Source organism: Falco peregrinus, chromosome 2 (assembly GCF_023634155.1).
Source record: "Falco peregrinus isolate bFalPer1 chromosome 2, bFalPer1.pri, whole genome shotgun sequence".
NCBI lineage: Eukaryota > Metazoa > Chordata > Aves > Falconiformes > Falconidae > Falco > Falco peregrinus.
Window position 1 is genome coordinate 113,886,185 of NC_073722.1, and position 27,750 is coordinate 113,913,934.

The 27,750-nt window shown below is 54.2% G+C and overlaps 1 protein-coding gene across 4 annotated transcripts in view; it reads left to right on the forward strand.

Moving 5' to 3' along the window:
• Window positions 1–21,540: 21,540 nt before the first annotated feature.
• MGAT5B (alpha-1,6-mannosylglycoprotein 6-beta-N-acetylglucosaminyltransferase B) overlaps window positions 21,541–27,750 on the forward strand; it is a 70,670-nt gene continuing 64,460 nt past the window's right edge. For all 4 annotated transcript variants that reach the window (XM_055797749.1, XM_005233056.3, XM_055797750.1 and 1 more), the window contains exon 1: window positions 21,541–21,842. In XM_055797749.1, the coding sequence (XP_055653724.1) occupies window positions 21,775–21,842 (68 nt within the window). In that variant the 5' untranslated portion in view covers window positions 21,541–21,774. The remainder of the gene's footprint in view (window positions 21,843–27,750) is intronic.

The window sequence follows — 27,750 nt, forward strand, 5'->3', positions numbered from 1 at the left end:
ATACAGCTGCTCTCAAATATGAGCTCTTCTGATGGCGTTTCTGCAGTTACCTCTGTCTCAATAATTATAATTGTCCTCCATTAATAAGAAGGATCTCAGCGCTGTACAGCACGAATGGGGGATGTGGTTTTAATTTTATAGTTGAGGCCTCTGTAGCGTATTTGGGGCAGAGGAAAAGGGAAGGAACGAAGCGATGCTGTTTGCTTTCAGGCACTAAATGTGAGCAGCCCTGTTGTGTTGTCGCAGGGCATAAACCAGGGATTGCTGGTGGGGGGGTGATGGGGGAGCTGGGCCCCCTGTGATGAGCCAACCGACACGTCTCATTGCATCAGCACCCAGGTGTAAAGGTAACTCCTTGCTCCAGCTAAGAGGCAGCAGGGGCTGCTGTCCCTGCTTGAATGGCAGCGGAGGCTGCACGTCCTGCCTCTGGGGTCAGCTTGGGTGGGAAACCGAGGGAGGATCTGGGAGAGGTGTGGAGCTGGTCACTGCTCCGCTGCAGAGGGCTGGATTTCCGAGCAAATCTTCCTAGCTGTGGAGGAAAGGGGGGCTGGAGAGGGGGGAGTGTAAGAACACAGGCAGGGATGGGGAGATGTGGCATTGGTGGGAAATTCCTGGGCAGCTGGTAGGAGACTGGTGGCCAGGACGCTGGTCTGGATGTGCATTTGAGGATGAGATTGATCCTGGAAACTTCCCCTGCTCTTTGTGGAGTGGCAGCTTCATCCTGTTGGTTCAGGAAGGTAAGAACCTCCGAGTATTATCCTCTGAGGATATTGTGTGGAATGGGAGGCACTTTGTGGTATTTTTGCATTTTGGTGATTCATCAGAAGCCTGGCAGGGGGGTTGTGTGTGACCTTGATAGAATTTTTACCCTCCCAGTGTGACTGCACAGGCAACCAGCCCCAGAGCAGTGAAGGGACACGGTCCACACTGCACCATGGATGCAGGAGGCGAGGTCCCACCTACCCGCTGCACTCTGGGGTGGGGATGTGTCAGCGCAGTGGGAATTGGTCCTGTCCCTGTGGCTGCTGGCTGACCCTGGGGCACGGTGCCTCTGCAGAGCTTCTGACCTCCTTTGCAAAGCGTCTGCAGATGAGTGGGTGGAAATAAGCCGGTGCGAAGAGCCCGAGGGGAGAGGAGGAAGCCTCTTCTAGCTGGCTACAGCGGGCAATAAAGTCTTGAAGGTGGCAGCGTCCCTGCTCCCCGAGGCATCGTTATTCCTCCCACCAAGCTGCACCTGTATCGGGGGCAGCCCGCAGCTGGAGTTAACTGAGCACAGCACTCAGTTAACTGAGCCAAACTGCTGTAGAGCAATTTTATTCCAGGTTTATGCCTTAAATTTGCTTCCACCCCTGTTGTACTGCTCCCGGCCAAAGAGGTGAACACAGCACAACTGCCAGGGCCTCTGGTGGTGGTGACACTGATGTTCTGCTGGGAGTTGTTCTGCGCAAACCACTTAAGGTTTCCTGTCCTCATGATCTCCTGGTTTGTGCTAGCCACAAATAGAGATCCCAGTTATACATAAGATACTTGGCTTAACACATTTTAGGGGCTCTTTTGCAATTAGGTGCAAAGCAGAGCAGAGCATGGGCTTGGAAACAATCATTCTGTGGGTGGCAGGAGCACTGAGACTTACAGATGCTTTTCTTGGCTGCTGTTTGTTACCCTCCTCACCTAATTGCCATGCCATGACCTCCCATTCTCTCTATCTGTTTGGCATATGTGCCAGTTTTTTCCTTGCAGGCTGGAGGTGCAACAGAGACGGGGGTTGTCCTATTGGACTTGCAGTGCAGAAGAAGCTTCAGATACACAAGGAAGCATCAACTGAAGAGAAGTGGTGGCAGGTTCAAATGAAGCAAAATGAAATACTTGTTAGGCAATAGGTAATTTAAGCTGGCTGCTCATGCCATCAGGACATTGGGTTGCAAATAAACCCATGCATATTTGAGGAGAGATTGGACACAGTCAAGGAATAAAGATCTCACCAGGAAAGTTCCTGTGTGGCAGGTCACTAGGAGCAGGGGAAATACTGGTTTGTAGCAGCGCTCGCTGGCAGAGTTTATTGCTCTGTTGGGCAGGTACAGCTGCTGACCTGTGTGTTTGGCTTCCCCCTTATCTAGTGGAGAGACAATTCCAGCCCCTGTAATTAATGACTCTCTCCCACCAGGGTCTTGGGTGAAGCATCAACACAGGAAATTGGCCAGGCTAAGTGGCCTTTGTGCTTGAATCCCAGCTGCAAAGGCAGACGTTAGCCAGCTGAGATGAGTTGTGCCTTGGTTGCTGAATTAATTTTTCATCCTTGAGTCTGAAGGCAGACATGGGAATAGCTCCCGCGCAGTCTGAGCTGCACACTTACCACACTCCTCCTCTGCCTGGGGCCTCATTTGTTGCAAATATCCCATCTGCTGATGGACAAGGGCCAAGGCTTTTGGTCTGTATTCCTGGGGGTTACCTGTGCTTGGGTTTTGCAATGGCGTTTGGGGACCAGACAGTCCAATACTGCTCCCGGGGTGATAAGGTTACAAGAGAAGGGGTTAATTCTCAGAGAGCAAGCAGGCTGCTAAAAGGCAATGCAACTGCTCTGATCTGACCTGGCATTTGGTTAATCTCAACAGCTCACCCTGAACATTGGTTCTGAGATGCTGTCAGGCTCCCAGGTGCAGCAACAGCGTGCACCATGGCCATGGTTTCAGAAAAAGTCGATTTATTTAGCTTGTAGTGAAGCAGAAGATTAAACGTGGAGGCTGCTTAATGTTTAAGGGAAACTCCTGTTCCTGTACCCCTGTGCTCACTTAGTGCGTCCTTTTGGAGAAATCTGGGTTCTGGCCAAATCCTCATCACTGCCATTAGGGTCAACCGTGAAACCCTTCTCTTGTGCTGGCTGTTGCCGTGCTGGTGCAGACATGTTGCAGGAGGACCAGAGAGCTGCATAAAGGACTGTTGAGTGGAATTGCTGATTCTATGCAGCAGTGTCCGTACAACCTGGGCCCTGGCTTTCCAAAGGCTGTTGCAATACAAGCCGTGATGTCGGTGTCAAATGGTGTGTCTTGTGCAGAGCGGTGCTGTGGACCGGTGAGTGGTTTTGTTGGGGAAAATGAATGTGTGCTTTAGTTTTGCATCACTCGGAGGTGTTCATGGGCTGCATGGACAGGGGAGTTCTGCTCTGTCACCAGCCAAGGGTTTGCAGATGAGCAGTGAAGTGTGAAAGCACAGCTGATGAGAATCGCTGGCAAAGAAAATCCAGAATCCATCCAGGTGCAATGTCTGCTTTATTTTCACCTGTTGTGTTTGCTTTGGAAGGGAGCAGAGTCAGCCGTGCTGGCCAGGATGGGATGTACTGGGTGGCAGCAGGCAGCTTGGGATGTGGCTGTTGGGCAGAGCAGACGCATGGTCAGCGCTACCTCCCCCTCCCTGCTGCTGCTCCAGGACGTGCTCTGGTAGATCCTGAAGTCTAGGAGAAAGGGTAGAGGAGCTGGTTTTGGCCCACTTTTCTCTCTCCAAAGCCAGGTCTGTGTCTGAGACCGTACCCACCCTGTTCCCCAGCAGCAAAAAGCAGCAGTGAAGATTTGTGCCTGTAGAGAAACAAAAACGCCCATGGTGGACTTGGGTGATGAATGTGCATGTTACCTCACTGCTTTCCTCTCTCTCCTTTACTTTTTCTGCTTCTCGTCTGCCTCCTCCATCACTTTATCTCTTTTTTTTTCTTTGCTCCTTCCTTCCACTGTAGCTACTGCTTGATAAGTAGCTGCGGTCACATCTATCTCAAAGGTTCAGCAGTGTCAGTGTGTGCCATGTCCACGTGTGGTACAGACAAGGCAGTCTAGTGAGCTGAGCTTTGAGCTCTGAATTTCTAATCCCGGCTCCTTTGCTGGCCTTAGGCAGGTGCCTTAGGGCAGGTCTCTGCTTCCTTACCTGCAGGATGGGACTGTTGCTGAAACAGCCCACTTCTGGGGCAGCATGAGGTGAACTGGGTGGATCAGGTTCAAGGCAGAACAGCTGAAAATGTGTTAATCAGAACTGATGGCCAGCAACATGTATCTTCAGTAGCTAGCTCTTCCTGGGGCTGGGAGCGATCCCTGCAGGAGCAGCCCTGCTTTGGTTGGACACACTGGGTGGGTGGGCAGGGTTTCCAGATGCGATGCCTGCCATCAGCTAACCCAAACAGGCTGCCTTGCACCCAGGAGGGGACTGTGGGACTGTGTGTCTGCTACTTCCCTGCTGCTCGATGTGCAGCTGGGAGCAGGCGATGCTGCTGGAAGTGCTGGGTTACATTTAGAGGCTGCATAAGGTAAGCAGGGAGCATCCGCCTTCTGCAGAAACTAAGCCGAGAGGCTCATCTGCAAGTTAGACCCAGCTCCCAAAAACTCGTAGGTGTTAAAACCAGTCCTTCACCTTACCAGGACATCTTTGGAGATGCTGCCTGTTCCCCAGCCCTGGGAAGAGCTGGGCTCCTGCACCCTATTGCAGAAGCAGCCAAGGGGAGTTTGGCCCTGGGGAAGGGCTGTGATGGTGCTGGGGACAAGCTGCCTCTACCTGCAGTTTGTTCTGCCCCGGGTGCCTAACTTTTAAGGTGCTTATATTTGCCGCTGTTGGCAAATAAGGAGATTCTGGAGGCTGTTGGATGGCTGAGCAAGGACTGCAGCAGCTTTCCATGGCACTGAAGAAACTTTCCCAGCCCGCCATGAGGGGAGGAGCAGAGATCTGCTCAAGTCCCCCGAGGAGGGAGGATGCTGTGTTCAGATGGGGTGTGTTTAAGCCTGTGCATTCGTGAGAGGGAAAGTGCATTTTGCAGAAGTAGCTTTTCCTGGCATTGCAGTTTATCTTGTTAATAAATCTCTTGTAACACCTCCCTGCAGAGCCCCTCAAGAAATCGGCTAACCGGGAGAAAGTCAAGATCAAAGATAAGCCTCCTAATCCATTATCAGCAAATGCAATCAGACTCCCCATCTGCTATCAAAGGCCCCTGCAACCCGACAACTGGGAGCCAGCCATCCGCTGCCTGCCTGCACAGATGCTTGGTCACTGCCGTGCCTTTGCTGCCTCTCTCTAGATTCAGCCTACTGTCATCTTAGATTAGTGAGCTTGTGTTCAAAGTCTACATCTCCTCTTGGAAAGAGCCAGGTAGAGCTGATGGGCTGAAGCAAGCACATGCACCTTGGCTGAAAAACAAGTGCTGGGTGGTTTATAGAGCCATGTTCAATTTAGTGCTGTGTGCTCTGGTACAGAAATAAGAGCCACCGCTCAGCCAGGATTGCTTTGGAGAGCATCTGCAGGAGGAGGAGACAGAGGGAAACTCTTGTGATGGGTATTTATTAATGACATGTGTGGAAGTGCTTGGCTGCCTTTCCCCCTCCCTCCATGTCTGAGCTCAGACCTGTTTGGAGGGGAGCACTGGCAGTGTCGGGGTAGCCCTGGGGTGTGTGGCTCCAGCACGTTAGGTCTCTGTAGATGCTCACCAAGGGGACAGTCCTGCCTCGGAGGAATTTGTGCTCTGAGGACCCTGTTTTGCAGGTAGGGCACAAAGATGTTACCTGACTTCTCAATGGCATCTGAGCGCCGAGCTGAGACTTGCTGGCAGGGCTGTGGCGTGCAGCGTTGCCTTTCCCACAAGACCATCTTTCCTGCCCTCCTGCTCCTTGGGCTGGTTATCACAGGTTCCCAGACTGCCTGAGCTTGGAAAGGACCTCTAGGGGTCATCTGCTCCAACCCCCTGCTCAAGCAGAACCACCCAACAGCAGGTTGCCTAGGACCATGTCCAGTTGGCTTTTGAGTATCTCCAAGGGTGGAAACTCCACCACGTCCCTGATCCTCAGGTGATCAGCATAGTCTGTGGCTGAGTCCATGAACAACATAGCGGTCTGACTCAGAGGGCTGGCCCAGCCTTTGAGCCCAGGCTGTGGGGGCTGTGCCTTCGTTGGTGGCCTCTGTGGTAGTAATGGAGCAGTAGTGGGACAGTTTGTTGGAGATCTGTCATCGGTGCACCAGGTGTACGGCCACACAGGCATGTTTCTGTTTGTTCCAACCCCGTCATGCTTTTCCCACCAGCTGCATACTAAACTTTGGGGACCACTAACAGTTCCTACGAAAAGCCCTTTCTCTAGTCCCATTTCCTTTGAAATATTCAATAAAAATCTGTCCCAGGTAATTTCAGGATTCAATTTGCTGCACAGAATGAGCAAAAGAGCAAAAATAACAGCAGGTAAAGAATGGTTTAATTTACTAACTAATTTTCTATAAAGTAATTATTTCTTGAAAAACAGGGGATTTGCTAAAAGTATCACAATTACTTTTTTCATTACAGCTACAGAATGCAGAACTTGTTTAATTAGTAAATATTTGGCATGCCTTTAAATAGGTTTTTAATTACATTAAAAGGACACTGTCAAGGTGTCTTTCATCATTTTTAATAGCCCTGGATATTCCCCGCCCCCCCTTAGCAGTTGGATGCAACTCCTTGGGTTTGATTGGCTGCTCCACACAAAAAGTGGAGAAGCCATTTCCCTAGAAAAGATTAAAAAAAAGCTTCTTTGTAGGTTTGGAGCTGAGCTGTGGTCTCTCTGCCTCCTCTGTTTCTCGACTTGCTGGCAGTAGGGCTTGTAGCCTGCTTTGCATCGTGCTGCTGGCTGGGCTGCAGGGAGGTGGGGGGGTCCCCATCCCTGAGCACTGTATCCCCTCACGTCATCGTACAGGGACCCTCTGGGCTTGGTGGCAGCTCTCCTGCCCCAGCCAGCCCTGAGGGTCACTCTGTGCTGTACACCCTATGCTAAACCAGCAGCTTTTGCCCCATAAATCACCCCGTGTTGTTCACGACCCCTCCCTGGTGAAGCAGATGCCTGTACTCCAGCCTTAGGGCTCACAGCTGCTGATAAATCACTAGTGCTCTGACCGAGCTGAGCTCGCAGAGGATGTTCCACTCGGGGTGAGTCCCCAGGCTCCTGCTTGCCTTTGGATATGCGGGGTGCTCCTTCCCCGGGCTGTGAGATGCTGTTGGCAGAGGCCAAACATGATTAACTCTGGCCAGGGATGGGGTGCTGCTCATCCCCTGCCTGGCGCGGGGGGGCTGGGCACGCCCGTGGTGTTGGCAGATGATAAACGAGGCCCTGAGCAGCAGCCCCAAGTGGGGCAGGGGCCGTTTGTCTGTGTCCTCCTGCTCTGCCTTGCAGCAGCTGAGGTTTCAGCCCTCCTTTTTGGGGAAAAGTCCTCTAATTGAAATAGATGGAAGTTGCTGCAGGTGGAGGCTTGACCAAAGGCTTCCTGGGGTGTCCCTGAAGGGGAAGAAAGAACAACAAAGCTGGAGCGTGGCAGGGGGCAGGCAGCACTGGCAGCACCTCCCAGAGCTGTGTGGCATGGGGCTGGCTGGGGGCACGTGCCAGTCCTTCCTGCCCTGCTCTGTGCCATGTCTCTGCATTGCTCCCCGGCCCTTTTACAGGCTTAGCAACCAGATCAAGATGCCTGTTGCTTAATTTCTGCTTGCATTTCAGATATCGTTGCTGCCCTCTGAGGAGCAGGAGCTGCAGGGAATTAAAACACCCAGTGTCTTTGCTTTAATGTTGTTGACTTTCTGCTCTGCTGGGTACCAGCAGGCTTCACTGCAGCCACTTCCTCCTCTGGCGTGGTCTAAGCACCTCTTCTTGGGTTCCTCATGTCTTCCCTCCTCCACACCATCCACCACCTGCCCCTTCCTCCTCCTTTCCCTCTTGGCTCCCCACAAAGTCCTTTGCATCTCCTGCAGCGGCTGTCACCCTGCTACGTGGCCTTCAGTTAAGGTCTTCCTGATGCCAAAGCAGATGGAGATGTGGAGCAATGTGGAGATGTGGGAATGGTTTGTGCCCCTCCACAGCCTCGGGGAGTCCTGGGCAGGAAGGGTCCTGCCTGCTGCACCTTGAGCGGGGCCGCAGAGGAGCCATGGCCCTTCATCCATCCCTCTTGCTGGAAGGGATGGCTGCGCAGCTTGTCCACCCGCCTTTCCTAAAGAGAAGCGATGCCCCTTCCTGCCTCCCACCTCAGCAGGGCTCCAGTTTCCAGGGAGACAGCCCCTGGGAAAGTAGTGGAAGCACTGGAGCTGCCAGGATTGCACAGCCCAGCATCAGGTAGTGGGTGCCCCAGTGGTCCCCTCCCTCCCAGCCTTTATCCCACCCACTGGGAGACAGAGGGACCTGCTTCCCTGGGAGCAGCTCCTGTCCATTTGTCCTGCTCAGCATCGCTGTGTGACAGCTTCCTGGGCAGAGGGGATGGTTCTGTGGGAACGGACCCTGTTCTGGATCCTTCCTTGGGGCCATAGAGCCTTTTTGCTTTGTAGAATCAGCGCCAGAGAGGGCTGCGAGGGGGTGGATGCAGGAGCAGGGTTGTGGTGGGAATGGTGCTGCCTTGCTGTGTGACTGTCAGTGTCCCCTCTGTCCTGGGGTGCCTGTGCCCTGGAGGTACTGGGGGATGGATGCTGGGATGGAGGGGTAAACCCCAGCCTGTGTTGGTGCCCTGGGAATGTGGCTGCCCTGATGCTGCTCTGTGCCCTGTCCCTGGTGTCGTGGGGAGCCCAGGTCCCCAAGGTGTAACCTGCACACTGGCTTTGTCCCCACACCCGCCACTGATGGAGGTTTCTGGAAGGGAGCAAATGGTTGTGAATAACCACAAGCATGACTTTGTGAGACTTCCATAAAATATGAATGCATGATAGCATCTGCATAAATTATTCAAGATAATCAGCACGGGGTATATTTCCTTGGCAATTTCATGTGGGCTCCTGGAGCTTGATTGTCCCACCTGCTGGGTGTGTGCCACCCCCTGCAGCAGAAAGGGAAGGTCCTGAGCATCCCAGGTCTCCCAGCTCCTCCTGTCACTCTCCTTAGATTGCAAACTGTTCTCCCCCCTGCCTCGATGTGCTTTCCCCCAGCTCCCAGCACTATTAACACGTCTAATTAGAGCTGCTTATTGATGTACCGCTGTTTGTCTAAGTGCAGCTGATGAACGCAGAGAAGCCATCGAGCCTCAGTGAATCACATCTCCCTGCCTTACAGCACGGCAGCCTGATGCCTGACATGGTGCTTCCCAGGTCTGGGGAGACAGGGAGGAAAGCATCCAGATGGGAAAGAAAGTGCAGAACAAGTGTGTGCCGCCAGCCAGCCGCGGCCATGCTTTGTCTCTGTGCAAGTGGCTCCAGGTAACGCCAGCATTTTCCTCTCTGGCTGCCGTGACACGAGCATGCTGTGCATGCAGTAGTGCTGGGGAGAAAAGTGTCCCTGGTGTGCATGCCCGTATTCAGTGTTGCCCCATCGGGATGGCGCTGCATAATGAAAAACCCCTGTGGGTACAGTGAGTGCTCCGAGGAGGGGGTGGTTTCTTCTAGGCACTTACAGAAACACCCTCCCCATGGGGTCACCCAGAAAGTGGACCCAGCATCTAGGGGTGGATGGATGGATGGATGGATGGGTGCAGGCTGCAGGAGAGCCATGAGCACAGGGGGCTTGCAGGCATGAGTGTCAGGATAGGATCCAGCCCCCAAAAGCAGCATGGGGCATGGGTTCTGTCCCCACAGCTGGGGTACTGGGGGACACGGTCCTGCTCTCTCCTCCCAGCACAGGTACTTGGGAGGGCCTGGGTGTTTGCCCCTCTGTAATGCCACCCCCAGACGAGAGCAATTCCCAGTGCTGAGGCAGTCCTCTGAGGATGTGGCTGCTACGGGTGCAACCAGTGTAATGAGAGAGAACGGAAGGATTTACACAGCACCGTGAAAACCTGTGTTTGGACTCTGCCTCCTGCCAGTGGCTGGACATGGGACTGGGCTGATCAGCTCTCCTGATCTCCTCGCCTTGCTCTGAACCCGGCAGCTCCTCCCAGACCACATGCACGAACATGCCGCAGGGCCAGGCAGCCGTGTGCTGCAGGAGGCAGGGTGCTGGCTGTCCCTAAGGCACAGCACCCCCCAGCACCTCTAACTGTCGGTCAGCACGGGGACAAAGTGAAGAGGGTGATGCAGTACAGGAGTGTCTCCCTTTCTCCCTTCCCCCTCACCACTGGGTTTTATTAATTCCTCATGCAGTGAAGTCTCTATTAATAATGGCTCTAGGATCTGGCTGGTAAGCTGGGTAATGAGATTCTCTACCTGCTGTTCCTGTGCTGCTGTGATTGTGTTTGGAGGACAAAATTCTATGTGGATTAATTAAAATAAAAAACAAAAGAAAAAAAAGGGGTTTGTTTGAATTATTTACTAGTTTCCAGGAGACAAAGCAGTAATTGCAAGTGTCTTATTGCAGGTGTTTGGAGGGGGGATGCTCCCTCCTCCAGGCAAGGAGTGCAGTCGGGTTATTTACTGGTGATTTATCAGTCCTCACGAACACCAAGTGCAGCTCCAATTGCTCTTCAATTTGCTGATTCTGATTTTCTCCTCTTGGTTTTTGGAAATTCAGAAGAGACAGGCTCCCAGACAGCTTTGACGTGGGTAAACATGGGGACGCACGCTCTGCCAGCAGCACACTGTCCCTCGTGTGTAAGTAAATATAAGGGAAAAAAACCCCAAACCATCATGCCCTGAGGAGCTGCCTGTTCTCGGTCAACTTTCCATCCATCCCTGCCAGGACCCCTTTGGGTCACACAAATGCCACCACATGTTCCTTGTAGTGCCCCTTTCTGGACACCCATTGTGCCGGGGGGGGGGGGGGGGGGCGCGGTGTCGGATCCTGAGGCTGAAGCAAGGGGAATGCCCCTTGGATGGGGACAAGTGCCCTCTGGGGCTGGCTGAGGTCCTGTCCCTAATGGACACATCTGGGTCCCTAACTCACAGCTGGATCCGACCCAGGGAGAACCCACGGTGTGCAATGTCACAGCTGTCCCAGCGTAGTACCGGGGTCCCATGGCCAGGGTGGCTTCGGCAGTGTGCCCCAGCCATGCTCCGCCGGGGTGTGGGTGGAGGGCTGCTCTAAACTCCGGTGTTGAGAACCTGTCTTCTTTCACAGACCCTCTTAGCTGGTGGATTAGCAGCATTTTACAGAATTGCTCTGTGCTTTTACTGCTCTTTTACTCAACTACTTCTCCCCCTGATTGCCTCTGTCTCCTTTCAACCAAGGTCCTCGGGAGCTGCCTAACTGACTTCAAAGGGAACAGGACTTGCTTGAAATTGAGTTCTGCATTCCTCCCGGCCTCCGTGACGGAGCGCCGGCTGACCCCATCTCCAGCTCCTGCAGCAGTTCACCTTCACTGGTTCATCTAGAGAAGAAGAACAATAGAAAGAAAGAAAAATAAAAGAAAGTGGTACAAAAATTTCTGTTTATTAATATATGGCATGATCAATATACCTTTGTCTCTATATTAAAATTGTGAATCCTGCTGAGGAGAAACAAGTGGAGCTGAATCATTGAAGATGAGAAGTTAATCTGTAAAGCCAATAAAGATTTAGGACAGTGTGATTGCCTTAAGATTTGATACATTAGACTATTCAAACTTTAAATTTTTACTCCAATGACCTAGATCCTTGGCAATGGAAATGCTTCAAGATGAGGAGCAACGACACCTTGGTGTCCTGGAGAGAAGCCATGGTGATGCTGTGTGCCCTGGGATGCCAACCCTTGGCTCGGTGGTGGGGGACACGTGAGAGCTGGATGCTGCCTGTCCCCAAAAGCAAAGAGTGAGTAGAGAAGGTGAAGAAGAGTGGAATGGGGAAGAATATAGGTGGAGGCAAAGAGGAATGCACAGCCTGCATGGCAGAGCAGGGTTTGGCCAGGAGCTGAGGTTCATGGGGGTGTTTTTTGGCAGGCTGCGGCTGTGATGCAGGTCTGCCTGGCTTTGGCAGCTCCCCCTTGCCTCTCTGCCGAGCAGGGATGTGCTCATCATTGCCCTGTGCCTCTGCTCCTGCTGAGCACCCCCACTTTGGACCCCAGAATTGCAAGGGAAGGGAACATGGGGAGTCCTCTCCTCCCACAGCCTCCATTGGTGATGGCCAGATCCATGCCAGGGCATCCAGGCTGGAGGGGGCAGAAACACCTTTCTCCCTTCTCCATTGTCACTGTGGCGGTGATGGGGCAGCAGGCTATCTTGAAAGCAAGGCAGACATCACAGCAAAGCAAACGAAGCATCACAGGTTATTACTCACCAAAGAGGTTACTGGGGCTGGGCGCTGGAGGAGAGGGCTGGGATGGCTCCACGGCCCTCATGGGAAGCTCAGCCCGAACTCCTGGACACGTGCAAGGACAGGTCCCCTCGGCGGCAGGGGCAGATGGCCCAGGAAACACAAGCCCTGCGAGGCTGCTGGCTGTGTCCCTTTCTGCAGCCCAGGCAGCCGGAGGGTGGGCAGGAGCAGCCCACCATGGAGGGCATCCCGCATCCCCTGCCTCCCTTGTTATGCCCATGAGGCTGTTTTTTGTGAAGGGCAGCTCTGGACGTTCAGCTGGGGGAATGACCACCCTGTTCTCAGCCCAGACTAAGGCATCCTGCTGCAGATTCAGCCCTGCCAGGGGTCGGCAAAGTGCAGCACTCCTTTCCCTTCCCTGCTGGGAGTGGGGCAGGATTAAATCCCAGTCTTTTCTGCTGTTGTGATTTTAGTATTTATATGGGAAGGGAGCACATTAGCAATGAGGTAGATCATTATGTGCTTATATTATCAGCAGTAAAGCAAAGTCGCTTTTAATTCCTAATTCCACCATTGTCTGACACACTTCTCTCCGAGTTTTCTATTCATCCATAATTTTTTTTTCCCTGGGTCTCCGCTAATAGAAATTGCTTTGTTGTTAAACTCAATTTCACTCTTGACTGGATTGAAATATGCTTATTTCACTTCTAAAATAATAATAATAAAAACCTAAAATGATTTCCACTCATTGTATATGAAAAGTGAACATTTTTCTTCATATGGCCTATCAGGTTTAAACGTCTGAGGGTTTCAGAGGTTTATTTTTTGATGGCCTAATTGCATGATCTCAGCCCATAGCTGGGGGCTTTCCAATTGTTGCTTTATGAATTTGAATAAGTCAGGACAATATATGATTTCCTGGGTGATCTTTGAAGTCTTTCAGCAGAGAGAGAGAGGCTGCAAAAGGAGACTTCTCCCAGTTTCTGCCTCACAACTTAGCAACCTGCAGCATAACCAGGGCTGGTGGATACCCAAAGAAATCACCTTGAGCATCCCCCTCATGCTGGCTGGAGAGGTCTGTGGGCTGATACCTCCTTCTCAGTCCCCAGCTGCTCTGTGCTCAGATAATCCCCATCACCAGCAGCTCCCGGGGCTGTGCCCAATGCCTGGAGCTGACCTTGCTTTCTAGATGGGTTGGAGAGGATGAGGAAGGTGCTCGCGGCTCCCGCCAGGTGCTTTGTGTTAAGGGAGAGGCTTGATAACAAAAGCTAACTGTGCCTAGCTAGTATCTGTGCCTGCCTCCACCAGCACTAGGCTGGCGTGCTTGGTGTAATCCTGCTGCTGTGTTGGGTGCCCAGTGTGGCTGTTTTTGCTGTGAGTTTTGGGGCTGTTGAGGTGCAGTAGCTTGGCTGAGCCTGGGCAGCATCCAGAGCATGGTGGTGGCTCTGTCCCTCCGGTTACTGAAGAGGTGCCTGGAAGGAAAGCCCAGCAGGAGGCAGGGACCCCCAAACCCAGCTGGAGGCTCCCGATGCCCTTGCTGCAGCGAGGGCGCCCCAGGGAGCCCTGTGCTGGGCTCTCCTGCTCTTCTCCTGTGTCCAAAGCTGGACAGTGGAAGACCCTGTTTGGGCCTGCCCAGGCCCAGTCCCCAGCACAGAGGTGTCCCCAAAATGCAGCTCTCTCAGTGAGATGAGGCTCATCTCGTTACTGGAGCGAAGCACTGGCATTCCCCCGGGGAACCGACAGCAGCAATGGCTGAACCCTTTTCCCCATGATCTGTGACAAGCACGAGATAAGGGCAGTGAGAAGCTGGGGTCAGTGTCATGGAAATGCCACGCATGAATGCTCTGTTCACAGCTAATGAACGTGTGTTAGTAAGCAACGTAGGAGCCCGTAAGCCCTGGCTGCCGGCAGGGCTCTGTCACCTCCCCAGTTATGATGGCATGGGCTCTGTACCCTCCCTGGGGACAGCCAGGATGAGAGAAACGGGAGCTGCCGTGGGGCATCCCGGCTTTGCATCCCCCCAGCCTGCCCAGATGTGGCAGCTGAGGCAGTGCCAGCGGAGAGCCGGGACTTTGTTAGGAATAAGTGAGGGAGTGGGATGGGTTTATGAGATGTGAAATGAAGAGGTATGGCTCCCGTCACAGAGGGGTTGCATTGCCTGCCTGGCTGCAGAGCCGTGCTTGCATGTGAGCAGAAGCACTTTGCTGGGGTATGCCAGCATTTGGGGGGAGCTTTGGGGCTGCCTTGGCTGAGATGACGGTGGTTCTCTTCCCTCTGATGGGATGCAAGGGATGGGGTGGGGGGGCACTTGCACCCAGAGCTCCCCTTTAGGTGCTTGGGTTGTGGCTGCTGGGCTCAGGAGCACTCTGCACGTGGGGCGGGGGTGGCACACTCCTTACAAACCCCAGCGGGAAGGGCTGCAAGCACAGTTCAGCAGCAGCGACTCTCCTGCAGTAATTAAAAGGCTGGAGACTTCTTGCTCTTCTAACCCTTGACTTTATTTTCCTTAATTACAGCTGAAGCTCGATACACCTTGTCCTTCTTAATTTGGCTAAGGCTGGTGCAAGCCTTCCAGTAGCCTGCTGCTGGCTGCAGTGCCTCCCAGCTCCGGCGCTCCCCAGGCGCGATGCAGGGGGTGTCAGTGTCCTGCCCGGGCTCCCCCGGGCTCGCTCTGGGCTGTCAATATGAACCCTGAGCCCCTGCATAGGTCCAGGCACATGCAGCAGGCTGTCGTGGGGGGTTATAAGCTCTCCCTTCTCCCTGGCCCGTGGCACAACATTTTGTATCCTCCTCCTTTCTTGAGCTCAACAGATTGTGCATGTTGATGCCACCAGGTCAGCAAGCTCATTTGGCTGAGCCTTGGGGCCATGGGGGATATAAAGTCTATGCAGTGGGATGGCTGGGGGAGCACCAGCAGCCCCTGGACACTCCCAGTCTGGGGAGGCAGCACTTGCTGCAGGAGCTCAGTATAACGTACTAACTAATAAACCTGGGAGGCTCCTCCAGCCTATTTTTCTTGTGGCTTCCCCTGCACGATGTCCTTTTGATGCTAATTCAATGGCTGAGCAACGGAGTGTCCTCTCAGGACCATGCTGGGCTGGGAAATGCTGCTCAGCTGAGTGTGACAGCAAGGCAGAGGAGGAGGCAGCAAACCTGAACTGGCAGCTCTGAGAGGTCGGCCCGGCAAAGGACAGATCCAGCCCTCAGGTCTGACTGTGTTTTGGAGATGTCTGGATTGAACCCAGACGTGCTACCCTGTCCCCTTCCCGGTGGGGGTCCTCTGGTGGGTTTAGCCTCAAATAACCTCGCCCAAAGGGAGGATGCTCTTCCCTTCAGGAGCTGTGCTTCAGCAACTCCCACCTGCCCTGCTGCTGTCATTTACCCCAGGCCTGGTCCTTTCCTGGTCTCCTCTTCCCTGCCTGGACTTGGGCTGGGCAGAGCTGCCGACGGCAGGTAGCTGTGGTCCCCCAGGGTGTCAGGCGTCCCCCCAGGGCAGCTGCAGGCTTGTTAATGCACTGCAGCGGTACAAACACTTCTCCGTAATCTGCTGTACAGCTCTCTCTCTTGCTTTAATTTTTAATTTCTGCTTTTGTTTCCTCTGGACATCTCCCTTTGCAGCAGGGCAGTCAGGAAACCTTTCTTACCTGTAAAGATGGTTCAGGCTTTCCTTTTACCTTTTGCATTTTCTTCTTGATGAAGGCAGGATTGTTGCTGGTTTGAATTAACACTGTAAGAAAAATGCACTTATTTCTTTCTCCAAGAAGAGAAAGGGAAATTCAGCTTCCCTTCGGCTCTCAAAACACATAATCCTGTTGGGAGCTGAGGAGTGATCCTTACCTCTATTATCTTCCTTTGCTGTAAGTGAATTAGCAGCTAATGGAAGTGAAGGATTCACGGTGCTAACAGGCTTGCAAGGGCAGGACCTTCCCAAATTCCCCATGCAAGGCTGTGCTGACACTGCCCTGTGCTGACGGGAGCTGTAGAATCCCATGTTTTACACTTGATCTGGCTGTGCACCTCCAGCAGGTACCCCAGCCTGAGCTGTGTCCCCTGTGCTGTGCTACCAGCACTGTGGGCTGCAGCATGCTGTGGCCATTGCATCTGCAGCCTGGTAAGGGTTGCAATGCTCCTTCTGCTCCCCAAGCAGCATGGAGTGATCTGGCAAGCTGGGAGAGCTTGGTCTGACTGCTGAGGGCTGCAACCAGCCTTTAACGCTGCCCGATCTGTCCCCAGGGGATGCTGCTGGCTCAATCCTTTAAGCAGTTCAGAAGTGCTGTACATCACCACGAGACTCCCTGCTGTCATCCCAGGGAAGGGGAGGGCAGAGATCAGCATCTGCTTGGGGTTACACTGCACCCCACAGAGACCTCAGGCATGCAGACAGCCCCAGGGACAGGAGAACAGCCCCAGGAACCCTCATGGTGGGTAAAACACTCCCTGGGGTAGTGTCAGGTGTGCTCTTATAGCTGTCTTTTAGCTGAGCAGTGCTTCTGGTTTTCAAGCTTTGAAGGGAAATGTTGCATCTTCTGGAGGCTGCAATTGCAGGGACTGTAAGTCAGCGAATGTCTTCAACACCCATGGCTCTGGTATCAGCAAGGCCATCCATGCTGCTTGCTGCTCGAGATGTCCCATCTGCCATAGTCCCTCCCAGTTTCTCTTGGTCCCTTTCAGCAGTCTTGGGGGACCTGTGTGGCTCCTGACCATCATGTGTGTGGGGATGCAGGGGTGGTTTTAGAACATCACCATCCTCTCCCTGCTCCTTGCCCAGTGCCCTCTCCAAACACCAGTGGATGAGCTAATTTAGGGCTGGTTTTTCTGCCCCTAGGAATAGGCAGCAAACCTCAATGCACTGCAGGGGTGGCGCAGGGCTGCCTGTACAGGCATGGCAGCCCTGTGGTGCCTGTGGCAGCCCCTGGTACAGTGAGAGCACATCGTGGTGCTGGCAGGCAGCTCTGCGCCAGTGGGGCAGCTGGTGATGCTTGCTGGTGCGGGAGATTGGTACCAGGCTGAAAGCCTTTCTGCCTTGTTGCTACAGAAATGGGCAGAGGTGTGAATGCAGTAATTGAGGCTGATCCAGTGATGGAGCTAAGTTGTTTTATGTCAATAAAGAGTGCCTTGTACCCAGCAATGTTGCTTGAGGGGGACAGAGAAGTTACTGTGACTAAGTGATCATAAGCCCAGAGCATCTGGGCACGGCAGCTCCTGCAGTCAAATTATATTTCTTATCTCAAGGGCAAAACTGTGTGTGTGGAGAACTTGAGGAAGTAGCTTGTCATAGCACATTACAGCTTGGTGGTTTGCTGTGATTCTCCTCCCCTGTGATCATTAGTTTTCCATGGACATCCAGTAGCTCGGGGCTCAAGAGGAGGATCCGAGAAGAAACGTGGACAGAGTCCAAGCCCCAGGCTTTGGAAAGCATTAAAGAAGGGTCTCAGGCTGGAGCAGGGAGTCTCTGGAGAGTCCTGGGGTGTCTTTGGAGCCCTGGCAGCACTGGGGCGTTGTTCACCGAGAGCCAACATAAACACTGTCACTGTGACTTGTCTGGAGGTGCCCATGGCTGTGCTGTCCATAGCTGAGCAGTGGTGACTGTCAGTCCATGACCATTAGAGGAATATGATAAGGTCTATGGTGGTTTCCAGCCCACCTTGCATTTATAACCCCTTTTCTCCACTGTGCTGATCTAAACCATCATCTTTTTCCCAGTGATGACTGGGTTAGGGAGCTTTCGGACTCATAGTAACATGGTTACTCAACATCCGTTGAAAAGTCCTGAGGTCTTTTGCTGGGCCAGCAGCACAGGATGAGTCCTGGCTGCTGCAGGATGCTCTGGATGAGTCCTGGCTGCCGAAGGATGCTCTGGTGTTGGAGTTGGAGCTGCGGTTCTGCCTGGCTTACAGACAGTGCTGTGGAGGTGGATGTCTGGAGCCTGTACTGGAGATGCTCCATGTCTGCCTCTGGCTGGGAAGGGGCTCTAACTGGTGGGAAACTGGTTTCTTCCATACCAGTCAGCTGCTGAGTTGGTTCTCTCCATTCCCTGCTGCTGCCTGATTTGTAATAATAACAAACATACATGTGTGTCTGTACGTATAACTTCAGCATATTGATTTTTGGGGCCATTGCTTCTCAGCTGCTGAAGAAGATAATTCACCACTTTATTACCATCCTTGGATTTTAGATTTAGAATCCCTCTAAACACACCAGTGAACTGGTAGTTAATTAAGCTTTTGTTTCAAGCAGCAGCAGAAGGAAGGGACTGTCTGCTGCAGCACTTCTCGGGGATGAGGGTTCCAGGGGCCAGAAAATGCTGTGATCCTGCCTACAGGGTGATGGATCCCGCACGGGACGGCAGGAGTTGAGAGCAGCAGAGAGAACCCTGCCTGGCCCCCTGGCCAGCACTGTGAGTGCAACTGCTTCCTGCGGACCCCAGCACCCCCCAGGCTGCGCATACGGGACATGCCTCTCCCCACCTCCTCCCCAGCTCCGGACAATCCCTCTCCCACATGGCTTTGGTGGGCTTGGATTGAGGTTGGGTGTTCTGTAGCGGGAGGTGGGAGACCTGCAGCAAGGGGAGCAGCGGGCTGTGGTGGTTGCCCTGCCTCCTTCCCTCGCCTGGCCGTAGAGGTGTCCCTGCGCATCGGGGTTCCCCACTAATCACCAGTTCACAGGATTTTGCGTTTTGCCTGTTGCTAATGGGGCTGTTACAACATCGCTAATGCCTGGGCGCTGCCGGGCAGGGCAACAGAGAGTTACAGCCTGATGTGCTGACCGGAGCCAAAAGAAAAGCTCGTTGAATGGAGATTGCCAAGAGCAGATTTCTGCATTTATTTTATTTTATATTTTTCCCTGGCTGGCACTGCAGCAAGCACCCAGAGGAAGCCAAGGTGGCTGAGCTGCCTTCTGCCTGCCCTAGAAGCAGCCAGGTCATCAGGGGGCCATTGTCAGCCCTGGAGGGAGGTGTAGGAGCGGCACAATCTCTTCTCTGCTTCCTTTCCCCTCCCCAATAACCCTCACCCCTAAGACTTACAAAATTAATGTGTCATGCCTTGCCATACCCCAGCCTTTTCCTGCTGGGAAGCTGCTGCCATTGGTCTCAGGGAAGGGCTGCCACTTGGCATGACCCAGAACCCGTGTGATGTGCAGAAGGACCTTGGCACTAGCCTTATGGAGGTGAGACGGGGGTCCCGTCCCACAGCAAAATTCATCCCACACTGGAACTCTCGTAGACCCCTGCTCTGCAGTGGCTGGGATGGGATGCTCTTGGGAAGGCCCAGCCGGCTCCTGGCACACGGGAGGCAGTGATTTGGCTGCTCCATTGACCAGTTCATGTTGTGTGTTTACGTGCATTAGGAAGATTTCCAGCTGAGCTGGTCTCAGAGCAAAAGGCTCTGCCTCCTGCTGCTGGCTGGAGTGGTGCAAGAGCAGCAAGTGGAAGAACACCAGGTTTTAAAGTGGTTTTACAGCTCAGATGAGGACTGAAGGTCTCCTGTCAGAGGAGCAGAAGCTGGGAATGGAGATAACAAGCAGGAGCAAGGACATCAGGGGTGGCAGGATCCCCACAGCACCTTCACTAGTCTGCTGCTTCCCTCCTTGCCCAAAGGCCAGGTTAAGAAAACCAGGTGTTTTTTCCAGAGAAGGCCAGATGCACCGAAGACTCACAGCTGCACCTAAAATGGCAAGGGCTGAGGCCCCGCAGCTCGAGTTGGGTGTCTGTCCAGCCCAGTGGATCTGCATGGCCGTGTCCATAAGGTCCCCATGGGATGCGCTGCGGGGAGGGGTGTCCTTGTCAAGATGTTGGGCTGCCTGCATGGAAGATCAAGGAGAGCTGACCTAAGGGTTTGTATTTGGCTTGACAGTGCTGACTGCTGTGTCTGAGCCATGCTTTCTGCAAATCCTCAGTCTGTGTGTCCATTTGCCTTGGCCCGATATTATTCTGCTCAGACCTGGTGTGGCAATGACACCTTCCCTTTCCCCTGCCCATGAAAAGTGTGCATGAACACGTAATTCCTTTTGTATTTATGAAACCCTAAAGGATAGGTTTCTTCTCACTTCTTGACAAAAAGTGCTGCTTCATAGAGAGAAAGTGCTGTTCCGTGGAAAATTTTCAGCTGTCTTCCCTCTCTGAGCTTGCCTGTGGCTGCTGCTGTTGCAGCATACGCTACGTGGAGCCCTGCTGGCTGAAGCCACCCCTGGTTTACATCAGGGAGAAGGAAGCAGAGTGAGTGCATGGGATCCCTATGGAAATCAGAGCTACGGTATCACAACAGAGATAATACGGCATTTCCTCTTCACCAGCCTCGTGGGAAAACACCGGGATTTTGCACAGGCAAAGGAGCTCACAGATTATAAAGAGGGGGTGGTTGGCTGCTTGGCGCTGGGGGGTGTGTGTTGTAACTGCACAGCACTCGCAGAGGAGATGGCCAAGCCATGCCGGGCTGTTGGGGTTGGAGGAACATTTCCTGCCCATAAGCAAGTGGGATGGAGAAGGGCTGGGAAGGACCATGGGAAGAGAGCATCCCACCCCGGGGATGGCAAAGGGGCAGCTCTCCCTCCGTGTCACCCTATGCCTTATGGTGCCCATGGCGATATCCAGTGCAGAGAGGGATGGCCAGCACAAGGGGCCCCTGTTTGCCTCACAGCCCACCCCCCCCGCCCCAGACTGGTCCTGGCCCAGTCTCCTTCCAGCTTTCTGCAACTGTGTGCTCACGCCGCGCGCCAATGCATCCCCTGTGTCGCCACTGCTGGGGTGCACCTGGGACACGGGGTGCCCTTGAGTCAGGGGCTGGAAACGGGGTGCCTCTGGCCCTGCGCACATTTGGCTCCTTTAAGTCCCAAGCTCTGAGAGGCTTTTTGCCTGTCACCTTTCACACACGAGCTGGAAACACCTCTGCTGAGCTCAGCAGCTGCTTCTCCTGCCTCAGCTCTCACGGCCCCTTCCTTGCCTTCCCAAGGACGCCTCCCAGCCCCGGCCCCCATGCCACCCTGGTCCTTTCAGCAGCACCCAGGGGTGTCCCGGCGCATTGGGAAGCCACGTTGTGGACTGTGACCCCCCCAAAAGAAACCCGGGTGATGGGGAAGCAAAGCTGCAGGCCAGGGCTGTCCGAGTCAGGGTCCAGACACCCCCCCCTTCCCCCGAATCAGGGCTTGCCCTCCTCCCCGCAGCCCCCCAAAGCAAACAGCACCCGTGGGAGCTGCACGGTGGCGCTCCTGCTTTGACCCCCCCACTTTTCCCACCGAGGGCCGGCCCCGGCTCCCCAGGTCACCACGCCGGGGGCTGTTACCCGCCCCGGGATGCACCCCCCCGCCGCGTAACGGCCACCTTTCCCGCAAATGCCCCAACCCGGGGGCAGCCGCCCCCCGCACGGCCCCGGCCCCCCCGCTCTGCAGCCGGGCTGCCGCTAGGTGGCACTCGGCGCCCGGCGCAGCCTGCGCGGGGCGGTGCGGGGCGGAGCTGCCTGCGCGGGGCTGCGCGGAGCGGGGCAGGGCGCGGTGCCCCGCACGGGCTGCGCGGCGCGGAGCGGAGCGGCGCTGGACCGCGATGGGCTCGGCCGGCAGCGGGTAGGGGTAGGGCGGGCGGGGAGGTGCTCCGCGCCCGCTCCGCGCCCCGCCATGCGCCCCCGCGGAGCCCCGCGCTCCGCCCGCTGAGCCCCGCTCGCTGCCTCGGTGGGTGGGGGGGGGGTGCGGGGGCCGGCCCCTCCCCGCTCCCCCCGCAACTCTGAACCATGATCACAGTCAACGCGGATGGGAAGATAATGGTCAGAAGATGCCTCGTCACCTTGAGACCCTTTAGGTAAAGTTATTCCCTTGTCCCTCCTCCCGGCTCGCCGCCGCCTGGCTCGGCCCCTGCGGTTGTCGGATGCGAAGCGGTTGTCGGAGCACATTTTGCGGGGGAGGGGGCGGTTGACCCCGGATCAGGATGTCAGCGGTCCTGGCAAGTTTGCCCGCGGCTCAGCGTGCGGGTCCGCAGCCCTCGCTGTCCGGCGGCTGCCGATGCGCTCGCCGCGCCGGTGCCCTGGGGTAATGACAGGGCTGTTTGCCGCTGCCTTTTCTTAATACCGTCCTCGGGGATGTTGGTACGCGGGGGGAGTCGGTTCCTCTGGTTTAAATCCGCTAGTGCCGATGGGAATGTTGAAACCCACCCTGAACTGGCGGCGGGGCTGGGGTATCATTAATACCCAACTGGCCAGGGTCGATATCCAACCTGAAACCCTCCGGCTCCAGCACGCCGGTGCCCACCTATTGCTTTTTTCCCCTTGGTGTAACTCTCTCCCATTTCTGCCTCCATGCATTCGCTTCCCCTCTCCAGTCCTTGCTCTCCAGCTTCCTTATTTCACCGGAGACGCGCTTTGCTTGCTCCCAGGCTTGAGACACATGGGAGATGCCAGGAATTGCTTGGGTTTTCGCTGGGGTGAGGGACTAAAAACCCACAGAAGGGGCAAGTGCCGGTGGGTGAAGCACAGGGTGGGGTGAGCCCAGCTCGGCGGTTGCCAGTGCTCCCTGCTGTGTTTGGGGGCCGGGGATCACCTGGGATCACTGGTGGGATCTGCCCCGGTGCCTTTTTGCAAAGCCCAGGCTACCACCTGGAGCTGAGCGGGAGGACAGGGCTCTGCTTGCACTGCTGGCTTGTGCTTGGGGTGGGAGATATTGTCTCCCCGGGAGCTGCCTGGCTCTGCGCTAGCGGGTGGACCGGAGGGATTCCTGCTGCCAGATCCCACAGCAGTGCCCTGGGGCTGGGGAAATTGGCCAAGGGGATGTCAGATGCAGTGGTGGAGCAGGGATGTGAGGATCCCCACGGCTCGGGCTTGCTCCGAGCATGAGGAATGACTGTCAGAGAGGTGGGAAGGACACGTGCACCCCAGGGGTATGCTCTTTACTTGGTTATTTGCTTTCTCAAGTGGGTTTGAAGCCTGTAGTGAGGAAGTAACTGGCCGGAGCATCCATCGCCTCTGGGGCAGGGGAAGCACACCTTCAGCACTGACCTAGGATCAGGATGGGGAAGCGCAGGGAGTGAGCTGCAGGGTGATCACAAAGTCCCACTGGACGTGAGGATATGTGTGGATGAGGGGCTTGTGATGGCAGGAGAGCACTGGGCTGGAGGGTCCCCTCTTGTTAACCAGTCAGGTTTTCCCTGTGTGAGAGAAGAAATTCCCAAGATGCAATCCTAGCTGTCCCTCAGTGTCCAGCTCACCCCTCCATGTCATGGTCCTGCATCACCTTGCTCCCAGCCCAGTGTGGGCAAGCATTGGCACTGCCCTACTCCAGCCGTAACCTGGTGCAAATCAGTACTGCTCCCCTAAAATCAGCACCCCACATTCTCAGCTGATGTGAATCAGGGATGATCTACCGGAGTGGGAGAATATACTGGCAGTCAGGATGGGGGTCAAGTAGATCGGGTGCTTGTTGCCGGCTGGGCAAAGCCTTGCTGCTCTAGGGAAGCCCACGGTGCGATCCCCTGCCTGGTGTGGACTCCTGGCAGCAGTGCCATCAGCAAACAGTGAACAGGAAACCTGACCCTTTGCACCAAAACATTTCATTAACCATGCTCCAGACATGCCAACCAATGCAAAGCTCTGAGCTGTGAAAGCACCTGCAGCAAATGGGAAGGAGAGAGAGAGCAAATCTGTGTAGAAACGTCCAAGGATGGCTCTGACTTCATCTCAGCAGGAAAGGGTGTTTCATTTGTGACTGCCAGATTCAGGCAAGAATTCACTATTTTGGAGCCCTGGTCCAGCTTGCCCAGCTCTAGGTTTTGCAGAATGTGGGGAGTTCAGGCAAGTTTGCCAGCTGGAAACCAAAGCCAGGCTTTCCATGTGTCTGTAACATTGGCCAGTAAGAGAATTCACTCTAGTCCCCTTTGTGGAGGATGATTCCCACTGCTGAGCATCATTTTGACAGCACTGTGATGGTGTTGGGCTCTGAGCAAAACTGGGTTTTCAGGAGAGGGAGCATCTTTTATTAGCCTGACTACTGCTGCTGCTGGAAATTGTTGCTCGGCTTTTGAGCTTAAGAGACTTGGGTGTTGAAAACTTGTCTAAAAAAATCCTACCTGTCCCTGTAGCCCTTGGTCTCACCATGCACCTGCATAATATTCTCCCTGCAAGTCCCAGCTGAGTGATGCAGCACCATGGACAGACAGTCCCAATGTCATAGCTCAATCCCACTGGGTGCTGCTGGCCTTCCTCCCCTCACCTTCCTCCAGCTCATTGCTCAGACCCTCCTGGCTGCATCCAGCTTTCAGTTCCATGGGCCAAAAATGACTGGGGTGTCACTTCCAATTTTCACTAAAGACTTAGAGAATTTGGCTTCCTTCTCTTTTGGGCACCATGCCAGAACCCAGAACTATGAACATTTCAGTGGGGAGGATGTGGAGAGGGACTTGGCACCAGAACCGTGCCCAGGCAATTAATTAAACGTGATGTGGGATGACAGGCAAAACCAGCATGCAGAGTAGATGCTACTTGGTGGTTGGAGCTCCATGGTCTTCAGCGATTTAGGATTTTGGGGGCAGAGGACCTAGTGCATTTGATGGGCAATTTGGAAGATCTGGGGTCGAGTCTGTTTTACCTGCTTTGCTGTATTTGTTTTCTGCATAAGGAGTTTCTGCTTAGTTAAGGCTGGGCCAAGCATTTTTATTCACCTGGAGAAGATCAGCACAAAGTAAAAGAGATGGGGTCCTCGGGCTCAGAGCCCATCCCTGCAGCATCCCTGCTCTGTGGAGTGATGCTGCTGGGCTCGATCTGCTTCTCTCCTAAGCATATCAATTCCAGTTATGCTCTAGTCTCTCTCTTTTTTTTTTTTTTTTTTTTAGGGAAAAAACCATCCTGAGTCTCCCCTACTCTCTGTAATCCAGTCAAAATGAAAAAGATTTTGTCTCCTAATGAGATGCTAGAGCACAGATCACTTTTGTATCTTTTTCTTTCCTTCCTCCTTTTCTTTCCTTCCTCCTTTTCTTTCCTTCCTCCTTTTCTTTCTTCTCAATGTTTAACCATCACTCCTTGCCAGAGTATAATTATGAAGATTAAAATGCATAAACAAGGTCTTGCATAATGATGAAGATATTGTCAGTAGGAAGGCTGAGAATGAAGAGCAGGATCAGATCTGATTATTTAATCAGGTGATACTTCGTTAAAATGCCCGTTGGGGAAGGGGGCAGCTGGCAGCAGGATGGAGCTTTAGGGTGGGTTTTGTACCATGACGTGCTCCCAGGGAGGATCCTTGGTCATGGGGCATGGCTGGGCTTTGACCTCCTCCTCCTCCAGCTTGTGCCTTCTCTACTGTGCTGTTGTCCTTTCCTGCTAGGGAGGTGCCACGGCAGACAGCGTTTCCTCTGCTCCTGCTCCAAGGATAAATTCAGCCCTCCAAGGCCAAGCTGGGTGCTGCAGTCCCTTCCATTTGTGTTCCTGAGAGCCTCTTCCAGATCAAGCACTGTGCTCTGTGGCCGGGCGCAGGGTGTGATAATGGGAATGGACTCATGTCCCTGAATCGCTCCTGCTCCAAGCAATTTGTGGGGCACCATGTTGTATTGAAGCATCAGGGATGCTCAATCACCTCCCTGCCAGAGCTGGACCACAGCTCTCTGGAAACCCTTCTCTGAGGTCTGCTTTGGGAAAGGGGATGAGGTCCGTAGTCATCTCTGCATGCAAATACTGCAGCTCGATGGTTCATCAGCATCTGCTGGGGAGAGGATGGCTGTGCTCCACCAGCAGCTGCTTGTAGGGCACACCAGCTGTGCCTATAGCCAGGCTTTTAGGGATGGAAGTCTGGATTAGCCCAGTGAACAATGCTTTTTACAGCTTGTTTAAACTGCTTTCCAGCCCCCAGGGCAGGCTCATTCAGAAATAAGAGCTGCTTCACTCCCAGAGTGCATGCACAGGGATGTCGGGCAGTTTCACTGATGCACTTGAACATCCCCTTTCCCAGGTGGGTCAGCTCTCCCAATGCCTGGCTGTGGGTCTCCAAAAGGATTAGCAAGTGTTTGTGCTGGTGTTGTGTGCTGCTGGCAGAGCTTGTTAAGGCTAACAAGCCCAGGATGTTTCTTTTACTCTTGATTAGGTGTGAGGTGAGAAGGGGATGAGGAACTGCAGGGTTCTGCTTGTCTGAAGCCCCTGGCCAGGTGATCCTGATCTGCTGTGACCCAGCTGGGGATGGGGCAGGGCTGATGCCTGGGAGCCAGGGCGGATGGGTGGTGTTAGATGCCTGTCTGCAGCGCGCAGGGCTGGAGAAACCCTTTGCTTTTGAGCTGCCTGATGCTGACAGCAAAGCTGCCCTGGGTCTGGGGCTCAGGTGTGTGTTGGCTCCGTGAGAGCAGCATCAGAGTTGGTGGGATGGAGGTAGGGAGCTTGTGGGGTCCTGTGAAGGTACCATGTCTTGTCTAGGAGGCTCTCCGGGCAGGGCGAGCCTGGCCATGCTGTACTGGAACAGTACGGACCTGCCCTGGGAGCTCCTCCAGTAGATCTTTCCAGGGAAGGCCAGTCCTTTTTGAGTTGCTTGACGCTGTACTTCAGGTCTCCAAAACATCTCCTGTAGCTAATGAGTGCTTTGAAGGAAGTTGCTTTAGTTGCCAGCCCTTTCCAGCAACAGATAATTGCGATGCTGGCACGTTGTAGTCCAGACTTAATGGCTGGCTCCTAATCCTTTGCCTTTTAACTGCACAATAATGATGAGATGGAGGGCTGTGGTGTTCCTTTGCAACCCTTTCTCTGGAAAAGCCTGGTTTCAGCTTTGGGTGGCTCTGCTGCGTTTCCGTGCGCAGCTCCTGAGCCCTGCGGATAATGCTGTGAACTTGCAAAGGAGAGTTACAGGTTCCTGTCCTCGGTGGCTTGGTTCCCTTTGGCTCTGGGACGCTGGGAGGCAGAAATGCCAGCAGGCACCCCTACGGGCTTGCTCAGCTCACCATCTCACACAGGATTTGTCTATTTGAAGGCGAACTGTTGTTTCACGAGGCTGGCTGGCAGTTGTCTTTTCTCTTTCTCCTCTTTGAAATTTTTCTTGGGTTTAACTGGCTGAGATCCTCCGTATAGCCATGGCTCTGGGACCTGTCGTACATGGTGCCTGGCAGTGGCTCTGCTGGGGCTGTGCCTGTGTGTCTGTTGGAGGATGCTGCACCTCCATGGAGACTTGGAGGCAGTGGCAGCATCTCCAAGCAGTGGAAAGAGACCAGGCATCCAATCCCTCGGTGCAGCATGCTCTGCTTGCATGCTGGGGAGATGGGGGGGGGGCTTGGCTTTATGCTCCCTGGTGCACAATAACCCTCCTGCTTGCACAGAGCTCCTGCCTTCAGCCTTTGTACCCTCCCCAAAAGTTCTGGCCTGAATTTGGCCTGAATAAGAGCAGCGCTGAGGGCTCCTGCCTCTCTTGCAGCTGGAGGTGACCACAAGCTCAGCTGGGAGTGACGTGTGGGTCAGCATCCTGCCTGGTGCATCCCCATGGGAGCTGCTTTCCTACCAGCCCAGATGAACAAAGTAGCAACGGGATGGTCCCAGGCCACCGTGTGTGCTGCCAGTGTGGGTCCCTCCTCGTTCTGCTGTGCACAGGGCTGCCCGTGCTGTGCAGGTGATGCTGGACACAATGGCAAATACCAGTGACCTAGTTACAGGGGGAACAAAAGACCGTTTTTTTTTTTAAAAAAAAAAAAGTTTTGGTTTTTATATTTTTAGATCCTTTGGGAGGAAGGGAAGGTACAAGGTCTTTCTTTTTTC